The sequence below is a fragment of the Salvelinus alpinus genome, chromosome 8, assembly GCF_045679555.1.
Source record: "Salvelinus alpinus chromosome 8, SLU_Salpinus.1, whole genome shotgun sequence".
Classification (NCBI taxonomy): domain Eukaryota; kingdom Metazoa; phylum Chordata; class Actinopteri; order Salmoniformes; family Salmonidae; genus Salvelinus; species Salvelinus alpinus.
Window position 1 is genome coordinate 32745451 of NC_092093.1, and position 13127 is coordinate 32758577.

The 13127-nt window shown below is 47.6% G+C and overlaps 1 protein-coding gene across 2 annotated transcripts in view; it reads right to left on the reverse strand.

Moving 5' to 3' along the window:
• LOC139582982 (centrosomal protein of 85 kDa-like) overlaps positions 1–13127 on the reverse strand; it is a 71619-nt gene that overhangs the window by 36260 nt on the left and 22232 nt on the right. For both annotated transcript variants that reach the window (XM_071413542.1, XM_071413541.1), the window contains exon 3: positions 979–1697. In XM_071413542.1, coding sequence (XP_071269643.1) covers positions 979–1697 — 719 coding nt within the window. The remainder of the gene's footprint in view (positions 1–978; positions 1698–13127) is intronic.

Consider the following 13127-nt stretch of genomic DNA (forward strand, 5'->3'; position numbering starts at 1 on the left):
CATAATGGTGTGCTGTAAATGTTTTAGTGCCCAGTAGTAAGACTCGACTCATTTATTTTGGCAGATTAAGACATAAATACAGAGTAAATGCACCAAACACGTCCAGCTCTAGCTCTCTGAAGATGAAACTACTGTAGAACGGTTGTCTATCTGCAGGCACTGGCTCCACTGTTCACTTTCTTACGCCACAACGCATTTTGTAAAGAATGTTATAAAATAAAGATAAAACACACAAACCATAAAGAGTTTGTCTGTCTTCATTGAAAATGTGAACTACTTTATATAAACCTTCGTGGAAATGCTGGAATGGATGTGTATCTTGTATCGGTGCAACCCGGGATCCACCTCTACCGCTCCAGTATCCCTGCACATTGTAAATATGGTATTGGAACTGACCCTGTATTTAGCATACTTACTTTCTCGTGTTATTCAACAACAAAAAATTGCGTGTGTTTTTGTTCTACCTTATGTTATTTTTAGTACTACTTTGATTTTGATTATTGAATTGTTTGGTTTAGAGCTTGCAAGAAAGGCATTTTACTGTACTTGTGGACGTGACATTAAAACCTGAAACGTGATCCTTGCGACGTCCCTAACCCATTGAAGTTCACATTTAAAATGGTTAAGGTAAGGATTAGGTTAGAGTTAGGGTTAAGGTTAGGATTTAGGGTAGGGACGTCCCGAGGATTCCAGATAGCACTGACCATCTTGTATTGTTTGTCTTTAGGAAAAACGACAATGCTTCAGAAGCCCACCAGAGGGCAATATGCCCTCATATTTAGTCCTACATGAAGCGGTTCACAATTTGGAGGGAAATCTTCACCAGTTTTTAGTACAGACTCCAGGCAATATTGTGCTGAAAATCTGAAAGGTTAACACCCATGACAACTAACTAACACTCATCAATTTACTTGACAGAGTCCCCTGACTAGCTGTCTAACAGAAACTGTAGCCTACTTCCCAATCCACTCCTCTCACCTGGTTGAGCTCGGCCTCTTGCCGTAGCCTCTCCCTCTGCTGCTGCTCCTGTTGCCAGGCCGACAGGGCCCCACACAGCTCTGGCCCGGGGCCGGGGGGCCGGTACTCCATCTGCTCACTCAGCCACATCTGGGTCCTCACTGCTGGCTGGATGGGGGACCCTCCTACTGTCTGGTGGCCCAGTGGTAGGCCCCTCTGGCTGGGTACCGTCAGCCCGACGCCAGGGTGCTTGGTCTCCGGTAAGGCACTGTAGGTCAGGTCTAAGGTGTTGGGTTTGAGTGGGGACGAGCAGGCAGAGTGAGAGTCTGTCTTAGTACTCAGGGGGTACTTGTACCTGGCCTCGGCCCCTGGGGAGTGCAGGTGGGATAGGTAGGGGTCCGTGGGGCCCAGAGGGTCATGTCTGTAACCGTAGAGCATCCCTCTGTCCAGGGAGCCATGGGGGTCAGAGCGGTACGCGGCCCGGCCCCCGGGGAAGGTCTTCTCCTGGGGGCTGAGGCGGGTGAGGGAGGACCAGCGGCGGACAGGCCGGGGGTCCTTCATGTCCAGGGGGCTGTCGAGGGGCGAGGGCAGCTGGCATGAAGACCAGGGGCTGCTCCCAGGGGAGGGCACTGTGCTGAGCTTGGAGCCGGAGGAGGGCGAGGGCATGACGTGCGCCGTGGGGAGGGCACCTTGGGAGCGCAGCGGCTGGAAGGACAAGGTGGTGCTGGAGCTGGAGTGGTCTGGAGGAGAGGAGAGAGGAACAGTGTGTGGGTGGACTCGTTCAACTATCTTACATATTCCAAACGACATACATTTCTATAATACATGACCACAACTTTTTGGGAAGTTTCTTGCCTGACGACTGTAGAATTTAGTAACAAAGGGATGCTCCAATTCTGAACACAGTACTGCACAGTGTGCTCCAAGAACCATTTCATACTACTGAACATTATTATTTTAGAAAATGTGTTCCTGGTTCATAGAACGCTGCAGTCTGTCTGTCTGGAGGGCTCAGATGTTCGGGAGGGGTGTTACTGTGTTACTATATGGGTGGAGGCACCGCCCACAGTGTCAGCCCCGGGCTCATCTGCCATGTTCCTCATGAATAACCCACGATCTGTGTGTGTGTGTGTGTCTGTGTGTTATACGACATACTAGGAACACTGCTTCCTCAGGGGCATCACGCAACGTGAGCAATGAAGGACACAGCTCATGGAACAGACACATGTGGCCAGTCACACACAAAGAAGCACGGGGGAAACAAAGGACTGTGTCTATGGCTGGGCCCTTCTAAACCAACATGACTAACTACCAAAGCAAGACACGGATAATTATCTCCCCAGTGCAGGTCTGAAATTGAATGACAGTATCATATGTTAAAGTCACCCTGTCATTAATCATTGGATGAACCAAACCGTATGATACTTCTACTGTACCTCAGCATGAAGGCCACTAGTTAGCCATGAGTATATAGACAGGACTGAACTCGGACTCATCACCAATTATAAGTTCTGCCCATTACTTAAGCACATCATAGCAATGATGCAACAACCAGTGGCCCATATCCAACTTCCCTCATTTACAGCAATAGACTAATATTAAGGCATCAAAGCCTCCACCGGTGCTTCCGTGCATCTCATTAAAACTAGAGGACTCTGCAATGCAGCAGAGCAGGGATTTACTCCTTCCAGACTTATTGGAAGTAGACTGGCTGGTGAGTTGGGGGAACAGGGAGAGGGAGGGGAGAGTAAGCCACAGTGACAGGGAGAAAGGAGGCTGAAGCTGGAGCAGAGTGGGAGGAGGACAATAGCCTGGGATGGTCTTAGCGCTGCCCGGGCCAACTCTTTTGTCATCCGTTGTAATGCGGTAAACTGTTAGCATGGTAACTAACACCACAGAGGAGGCTAAACTAAACCATGCAGTGACAGTGATCTTCCACCAGGCAAGAGAGAGGAAGACAGAGGAGCAGTCTGAGAGTGACAGGGCAGTCCTCCAACATCCCAGAGCCCTCTAGTACAGGAAGCACAGAACTGCTCCTGGCCCTAACTAACCCTGTGTAACGTTCCCTTCAACTGAATCTAAGCAAAAGATGACCAGATAATCTGAGGCCAAAGAACCTCGGCCAAAATAAGAGCATTGCAGGCCAAGGGCTCTGACTCCCCTGTACCCTGACAGTGACAGAGAGTGACACTTTGAAGGAGGAGTCAGCCAGTCAGAGAAGAGACAGAGCAGTCATTCTGTCAGCCCTCCTCACATCACATTAGTCATTAGGGCAATTCACGCATCAGAGCAACCCCCCCATGCACTGCTCCCACGACCAATGACCGGAATGTTCTCTAATATGAGCAGCAAGGACGCAGGGGGGGACGCATAATGATTTTATCCTTGGTTGAGTTATAAGGTCAATCAACTTAAAAGATTGTCGGCAATATTTTGAAAGCAACGTTAGTTCAGAATGGAGGTCAATTTCACTGGTTTGCAAGTTGTACTGAAGTAGCCGACTTAAACTGACTTTGTACTGAGACAAAGACCCTGTTGTCATGCCACCATACCACCCGGATTCCGTTGCTCCTTGTTGTTCAGTTTGCTCTCACCTTGAGCTCCCGGGAAACCATTAGCGGTTGGGCCGTTAACAAAGACAGTGGCACGTGGCTAGTTGAGGTTCTGACAAAGTGCTCCTTTGTTAACACTTTTGAGTGTCAGGGCAAATGCTAGAGCAGCTGGAAGGGGCTGGGGGTTGAAGGGTGGAGGTGGGGCTAGGGCAAGTTAGGCTCAGACAGCCCATTCCACACAGGACCGGCTGCCACTCTAAACCTCACACATTAGACACTTCCTTCCCTAGCTGGCTATGTGCAATAACCTGGTCTGGGAAGAGGTGACTCTAAACCAGGGCCCGGATGCATAAGGTTTCCCTTAAGGAATAGAGCCCCTCAAATATGTCCTTAGGCCTACTTGAGGGGTTTTACAGTAGTTTGAAGGTATGTATGGCAGAAAGAGTATCTGGTTACCACGGAGACGGCATGATTCACTGACTAATGTCTCGTCAAAGAGATTGCTTTAATTTTGTCAGATAGCAATCAAGACAGGATAACCAAATTGCTTCAGAAGACAATAAATCACGTTTCTTGTAGTTACTTTTTTCTCAACTTGTTCATATTAAGTACGTCAAGCTAGCTTAAATAGTACTTAGAGCTAACTAGCCAGCTTTGTAGCCATGGATTGTGCATCTTCCATTGTTTAGCTAAGTAGCTACCGGTAGCTGGTTGATGTTTTTATTTTATAACCAGAGCAGATGAAAGCAACCTTCACCTCCACAATGCTGTTTACATTGATATCCATACTGAATAAAGCAGTTCAGGGACCTCATGGGCACCCTTAACTTTTTCACTTCATTTAACGGGGAAATTCACATTAAAATGTTTTAACCAGACCCACTAACCAGCCTTCGGCTGTCTCTATACACGCTGAGCCTGACACAGGTAGTCTGGAAGGCTTTGAGTAGACATAAACCAGTCTGAAAGGGGTTAAGTAGACATAAACCAGTCTGGAAGGTGTTAAGTAGACATAAACCAGTCTGGAAGGGGTTAAAGAGACATAAACCAGTCTGGAAGGTGTTAAGTAGACATAAACCAGTCTGGAAGGTGTTAAGTAGACATAAACCAGTCTGGAAGGGGTTAAAGAGACATAAACCAGTCTGGAAGGGGTAGACATAAACCAGTCTGGAAGGTGTTAAGTAGACATAAACCAGTCTGGAAGGTGTTAAGTACACATAAACCAGTCTGGAAGGTGTTAAGTACACATAAACCAGTCTGGAAGGTGTTAAGTACACATAAACCAGTCTGGAAGGTGTTAAGTACACATAAACCAGTCTGGAAGGTGTTAAGTAGACATACACCAGTCTGGAAGGTGTTAAGTAGACATAAACCAGTCTGGAAGGTGTTAAGTAGACATACACCAGTCTGGAAGGTGTTAAGTAGACATAAACCAGTCTGGAAGGTGTTAAGTAGACATAAACCAGTCTGGAAGGTGTTAAGTAGACATAAACCAGTCTGGATAGCTCTAAGTGAAGAAGACATATCCTGGCTGGCTACTGTTGGAGACTGCGGCTCAGACCTGCTGGTTTCTCTTTTCCTGCAGGCCAGCCGGAGCTCAGGAAGCATGCTACACTGAGCGCTAACAACTTGGAAAGGCATTCAGATGCACACTGTGACTGACTGACCCTGGGCTTCCAATGGCTACTGAAGTGAACTCAGCCTCAACCACTCTGGATGCCAGCACTACATACAGTACAGCACACTAAGCACTGAGAGGTAGGGAACAGCATGGAGGGTTAGTGGAGGAGGGAAAGTCAACGTGGGGAAATACAGAGGGCAGTGTATTAACACTGACAACCATCTCTGACAGCCTGATGATGCTAGCATGATGATGATGGTAACTGATATAACAGTTGGCTACCAGGGAGCAACCATAATGAGGCCACACCACAGAATGGTGACAAGTGGTGACAGGACTGCTGGCAGGGAGGATATGTTCAGGACAATTCTAAGCAATGCCAATAAGCTTGTTATTGGAGCAAAAAGCAATAAAACGTGTTCTGAAAGGCGATACAGATCTCTGAGATCCAGCAGGCTTTAATTAAAACTCTATTAACAGGGCTCAATAGTGCAACAATTTTACTCGCATATGCGCCTAAATATTTTGCTGTGCGACCTTACATTTTAACCAGTGCGCCTAGAGAAATGAAGGATTCTAGCTTTATTACCTCAGATATCTTTGTGCTCCTAAATTTCTTTGTGTTTGCCTATATTTTTCAACTTAGGCGCAAACATGCTCCTTGTAAAAAAATGATGCGTAGAGAGATGATTAAATATCTAGGCCTTATTAAATCAAATGAAAGACATTTTAATCTAATCAAATTGTATTGGTCACATGCTTCGTAAACAACAGGTGTAGACTAACAGGGAACTGCTTACTTACGGGTCCTTCCCAACAATGCAGAGAGAGAAAACAGAGAAATAATAAAAAGGTTAAACATAATAATAAATACACAATGAGTAACGATAACTTGGCTATATAGACGGGGTACCAGGACCGAGTTGATGTGCTGGGGTACGAGGTAATTGAGGTAGATATGTATAGTGCATTCGGAAAGTATTCACATATTGTTACGTTACAGCCTTATTTTAAAATGGATGACATTTTTTTCACACCTCGTCAATCTACACACAATACCCCATAATGACAAAGCAAAAACAGGTTTTTAGCATTTTTTTCAAATGTATATATATTTTTTTTACATAAGTGACAATTCATGACATTTACATAAGTATTCAGACCCTTTACTCAGTACTTTGTTGAAGCACCTTTGGCAGTGATTACAGCCTTGAGTGTTCTTGGGTATGACGCTATAAGCTTGGCACAACTGTATTTGGGGGGATCCTCTGTCAGGTTGGATGGGGAGCGTCGCTGCACAGCTATTCGCTGCACAGAGATGTTCAATCGGGTTCAAGTCCGGATTCTGGCTATTCTCAAGGACATTCAGAGACTTGTCCCGAAGCCACTCCTGCGTTGTCTTGGCTGTGTAGTTAGGGTCAATGTCCTGTTGGAAAGTGAACCTTCACCCCAGTCTGAGGTCCTGAGCACTCTGGAGCAGGTTTTCATCAAGGAGCTCTCTCTACTTTGCTCCGTTCATCTTTCCCTTGATCCTGACTAGTCTCCCAGTCCCTTCCACTGAAAACCATCCCCATAGCATCATGCTGCCACCACCATGCTTCACCATAGGGATGGTGCCAGGTTTCCTCCAGATATGACGCTTGGCATTCAGGTCAAAGAGTTCAATCTTGGTTTCATCAGACCAGAGAATCTTGTTTCTCATGGTCTGAGAGTCTTTAGGTACCTTTTGGCAAACTCCAAGCAGGCAGTCATGAGCCTTTTACTGAGGAGCGGCTTCGTCTGACCACTGTACCATAAAGGCCTAATTGGTGGAGTGCTGCAGAGATGGTTGTCCTTCTGGAAGGTTCTCCCTTCTCAACAGAGGAACTCTGGTGCTCTGTCAGAGTGACCATCGTGTTCTTGGTCACCTCCCAGATCAAGGTCCTTCTCCCTGATTGCTCAGTTTGGCCGGGCGGTCAGCTCTAGGAAGAGTCTTGGTGGTCCCTAACTTCTTCCATTTAAGAATGATGGTGGCCACTGTGTTCTTGAGGACCTTCAATGCTGCAGACATGTTTGGGTACCCTTCCTCAGATCTGTGCCTCCTTCAACCTCATGACTTGGTTTTAGCTCTGACAAGCACGGTCAACTGTGGGACCTTATATAGACAGGTGTGTGCCTTTCCAAATCATGTCCAATCAATTGAAATTACCACAGGTCGACTCCAATCAATTTGTAGAAAGATCTCAAGGATGTTCAATGGAAACAAGATGCACCTGAGCTCAATTTCGAGTCTCATAGCAAAGGGTCTGAATACTTATAAGGCATTTTGTTTATTTTTTATATACATTTGCAAAAAATACTAAAAACCAGTATTTGCTTTGTCGTTGTGGGGTATTGTTTGTAGATTGATTAGTATTTGTATTTTTATTGAATCCATTTTAGAATAAGGCTGTAACGTAACAAAATGTAAAAAAAGGGGTCTGAATACTTTCTGAAAAAACTGTACATATAACTAGGATTAAAGGGACTAGGCAACAGGATAGATAATAAAGAGTAGCAGCAGCTTAAGTAATGAGTCAAAAAAGTTCATGCAAAAAGGGTCAATGCAGATAGTCCTGGTAGCTTTTTGGGTAGAAGCTGTTCAGGGTCTTGTTGGTTCCAGACTTGGTGCAGAGAGAACAGTCTATGACTCGGGTGGCTGGAGTCTTTGACCATTTTTCGGGGATTCCTCTGACACCGCCTGGTATAGAGGTGTACTGGGCCGTACGCGCTACACTCTGTAGCGCCATGCGATCGGATGCCAAGCAGTTGCTATAGAAAGTGATGATGCAGCCAGTCAAGATGCTCTCAATTGAGGATCTGAGGGCCCATGCCTCCTGAGGGGAAGAGGCATTGTCGTGCCCTCTTCACAATTGTGTTGGTGTGTGTGGACCATGATAGATCCTTAGTGATGTGGACAATGAGAATCTTGAAGCTCTCGACCCGCTCCACTAGAGCCCCGTCAATGTGAATCGGTGCATGCTTGGCCCTCTGTTTCCTGTAGTCCACGATCAGCTCCTTTGTCTTGCTGACGTTGAGGGAGAGGTTGTTGTCCTGGCACGTGTTGAGGGTCAGCGTGGTGGATGTCCTATTGCCTACCCTCACCATCTGGGGGCGGCCCGTCAGCAAGTCCAGGATCCAGTTGTAGAGGGAGGTGTTCAGTCCCAGGGTCCTTAGATTAGGTGATGAGCTTGAAGGGCACTATGGCGTTGAACGCTGAGCTGTAGTCAATGAGCAGCACTCTCACATAGGTGTCCAGGTGGGTGAGGGGCAGTGTGGAGTGCAATAGAGACCGCGTCATCTGTGGATCTGCCAGGGCGGTATGCGAGTTGGAGTGGGTCCAGGGTGTCTGGGATGATGGTGTTGTGATGTGAGCCATTAAGAGTGATTTCAGATGTTATTGTATGAAATCAAAGAGGGGCAAGAGCCTAAAACAGACACACACATTTTAACAGCTGTTATTCATTACACAATTAAAAAAACAAAAAATGATTTTTGGAGGTCGAGGTCTGTGTTTCCCATCCTTATATAGTCAGGGAGGTAATTCCAGACAGGGGGTTTAACGCACCCAGAATAGACTCATCTGGTTCTGATTTGCATTGCGGCAGTAGAGAAAAACAGGGCTACAGACAGAGAGAGAGAGAGGAGAGAAAGGGAGAAAGAGAGAGACAGAGTTGAGAGAGAGCACAAGTGAGAGAGAGACAGCAAGAGATGGGGAACTAGGCCTGCGGAAGCCTGGGGCTGGTAGTACACAGCCCTCCCCTACCACAGCTCACAGAGCTGGGGAGAGCCTCCTTACAATGTTCCTGCATCTAGCAATGAAAATCACAGCCCTTTTGTGTTCCAGGCCAAATTATGTCCAGTAACAGTCAGCTGTAGAATGTAGAGCTACATAGCTCGCCTCTGCCTCTCTGATTTTGTACAGTCTGTAGCTTCCCTGAGTTAGACCCATCTGGCTCTCTGTCCCCTGACTCAGCTAGCCTGTCCTCTCTGTGCAGGCAGGCAGAATGGTGCAGTGTGAAATGCCACGTACACTTCATACCCCGTACACTTCATAATACCCCGTACACTTCATACCCCGTACACTGCATACCCCGTACACTTCATACCTCGTTGGCTCTCGAGCCCCAGCCACACACACACGGACACACATCCCACTGCCTCACAAACACCAGCTAAACACACACCCCCTTGCCCAGCAGGGTCACAGCGAGCCACCCACCAGGGTCAGTGGCCTTTCTCAGCAACCCCTTCTCACTGCTGTCCGATGGACTGTGACACTCACTGGGGGCAGCAACACTGTGACCTAGACAACACAACATCCACACAACACAGCGCTGACTCAGAGGGGCAGGGGACTGCAGGGGGCTGCACAGTGGGGTATGGGTAGATGGCTCCACAAGTCATCCCTGCCAAATATAATGTACACCTTCCACAGTTCAACAGATAGGAAAATATCTATTCTGTGTTTATTTATCGAGAGGTCCTGGAGAATAAATCAACTGTATTTAAATAAACGGTATTCCCCCAAACCCCAGTTACATGACAGGACAAGATAAACTGTCCAGGGCCAGCAGGATGAGGCTGTGCTGCAATCCCCAAAAGAGGATACAAATGGATCAGGGTGATCTCCGTTAGCCTGAACATCAACAGAACAGGGCTGGATTTGGACTGGATCACGTGGCCACAGCGTTCCTCTAGGCCAAACAGTATCTGGTCCAAGTAACACTGAGGGGAGGCGATGAGCTCCGTCTTATATCACAGGATCTTGAACAGCATCCAAGCAGCCAAACGCCCAATGACTCACACCGCGAAGTTATCCTACATGAGTGCAGGACACTGAGTCCAGGTGAAGAAAATAGCAGTGAGAAGAGAGAAGGGGACAACAACAGCAGCGTGACAGACTGCGTGGTCTCAGATCAACAACACGTCGCCTGATAGAACGGTTGGGAGGTGGTGGTGGTGGTGGTGAGTGATTGTGAAAGAGAAGGTTGCGTCATCATCGTCATCATCATCATCATCATCATCATCACTGTCAATAGAACCAGCCTCATGATGTGTTCCACCAGCCAGGCCCTGTTGAGCAATCCCACACACGTGTCTATTAGCCAATCAACAGCTCTGTGGTGTGGGCCTCACTTAGGATGTGTGGTTTTGAAGAGAGAATTTGTGTGTCTGAGAGAGTGTGTGTTCACTCTGTGGCCTTGTGAGCATGTGTTTAAGAATATGTGGTATACGATAACGTATAGTATACGATAACGTGTGTGTGAAAGATGGTATGTGTTGTAGGTGTGAGACAATGAGTGCGTAAATAGCTAAGTGGGTATGTGTCAGACACGCCATTTAACATGTTTTCATCCCCCTTTGTAGACAGCCTTTCTCCCTGAAGGGTGCGTAGGATGTAGCCTGCTAGCGTTTCCGCCACATTAGCACGTATTTAGCCACAGCTATCGGGTTTCACGGCACCGGGCTGTTACCGCAGCGCTGGCGCCAAGGAGACGGGTCACCGGGGAAGAACACGCGACTCAGGAGCTCTGGACGTTCCATTCTCGTAAACCAAGGGCCGGGCCAGGGGCCAAAAATGAGGCTCCTATAAAAACACAGCCGTTTTTACAGTTGGGGTCCGACAGGGGAAGAGGGAATTGGAGGGAATTGAGGGAATAGAGGGAATTGGAGGGGGGTGAGGAGACTGCTTTATTGTCCTGCTGCTTGGCTAACTGCAGAGAGAGAGAGATATAAATGGGATGTTTTGATTCAGGTTTAATTTGGGATGGGTAAACATCCTATGGTCCAGCCACTCAGAGACATGACGTAAGGAAGTGGAAGGACCCCTGCCTGGGTAAAAGGTAGCCTCTGTCCTGCCTGTCAAAAACACAGCAAGAATCAGATGACTGAACAGTCTCATGGTAGGCTCAGGAATATGATGTCATCAGATACACACACACACCATGTATTATCATATGACTTCGGTAGGGGGTGTGTTAGATTTGTTCATACCCACAGCAGCCCCATGAGCATACAGCCCCACTGTTCCAATACCTTTCAATTGTACTGATCCTAACACGTTTTCATGTCTGTCAATATCATTAATCATCAGACTTTTGAAGTTTGTTTACAGACCAGCTCACATGATGCCATTCAATCTGCAACAACCACCACGCGGCTTCAAAACTCACCATCACAAATACAGCACATCAACCTCATCTATTTATGTAGTGAGGTGGAATCCAAATGGGAAAGCAGTAACGTTGGCTTCCCGTCAGCCTGCGCTCCTCGTGTCACGACATGCCTGTCCTGCTAGCTGTCGTCTGAGCGGTAGTGGAACTCTCGCTCCACTGGGGTTGCGTCACCACAGATAGCACTTAGCTAGCTAGCCCTGCCAACTTGCTCCTGTCCTGGACTCAATAAGCATGCTTCAGGGAAGAGACGTGTTGATGTAACCAGAGAGATAGAGCTAGGACGCGGGGTACAGACGGAGACAAGGGCACCAGCTGAAATATGAGTCGCCACATAGGACAGGAGAGGAGAGTAGAGAGGGCGGGCAGGGTGTGCTATCTGAGCTGAGCACTGGCCAACAAGGAGCACAGTTTAGCGGCCATCAAAAGAGACGCGAGCTAGGGTTAGCAGTCATTACGGCTGTTGATTTGGATTGTAAACATCCTACCGGTTATGCATTCCGCCTATCAACAATAAACAAGCTCTAGGCTAATTCGAAGCGACAAGTGGGGAGCAGCCGCATCCAATCCGGTTGCGTAACACCTTTAGTGGCTGAGCAGCAGCTTTGAGGCAGTGTTTGTTGTGTATGCCCAGTTTGGCTGCAGTCTTATATAACAGTTCTCCAAATCCAAAATTAATGTAAGAGTCCTCAAGCCCAAAACCTCCGTGATAGAGCGTAAACAAGTGTGTGCAGTATAATTCTGCCCGGTATGTAGTATGCCTGCGTGTGCACAGTATGTGCCCAGATGAGTATCATAAAAACAGTGTCCACATGGCTGGACCACAGGCAGTGCTGCTCAATAATCCCACCGAGGCCAGTGTGTGTGTGTGCACGAGGACACGAGGGGACAGATGGTCCTATGGCCCAGTGTGTGTGTTCATATATCCCTCTCTAATCTCCCAGTCATCAGGGTTAATGGAGACCTGTTGAAGGAGGGACACAGTCAGAGAGACCGGCCAGCTGGATGTATGAATATAGACCACCTCCCTCTCTCTCTCTCCCTATCTCGCCATCCCTCTCTCTATCTTTCTCACACTCCCTCTCTCTTGCTCGCTCGCTCTCTCAGCAGCCTAACCGACCTGAAAAAGAAACAAAGGAGTCACCAGTCAGCATAGTGTTAGTGAGAACGCTTGGCTTGCCTCACCAATTATACGGTGTCCGTAGCTGACTAGATAACACAAGCCTGTACAGGACAGGAAAGCTGGCTGGGTCTGGGGAGAAGTGCTGAGCCATCAGGCCTGTCAGAGCTGAGAGACGGACTTCATAAAGAGAGAGGAGACATATGACTGGGCTCAGCTCTCCAATAACACTGGCTGACGGCAACAGAGTATGGCTTCAGATGAGTCTGCAGATAGTCAGCGGCCAGTCTACACCGAGACCGGGGGAATTACTGTCGTATAACTGTAAAGTTCTCAGTCAACACCTAAAACACTCGGTTTGTTCCCTGTCGTTCCTCCACGCACAGAGACGACCCATGGATTACCTCACTTCAGTCGCAGTCACCTCAAATCACACGATCTACCACTGAGTTCCCTCCTCCTTCCTGTTGCTATTCACATCCTTCCATCAGCAGCTCCCAGGAACGCAAACCCAGCAGCACGTTGCATGTCACCAATATGCATTCCACTGGTGAATCAGTGCACATGGCTCTGTAGCCTAACTATAGCATAGCTCCTGTATCCTTCCCTTAGCTCATTAAAGTAACATTTGAATTAGAGCCCTGCCTTTAACACTAAGGGGTAAGTATTTCTGGTGTACACTG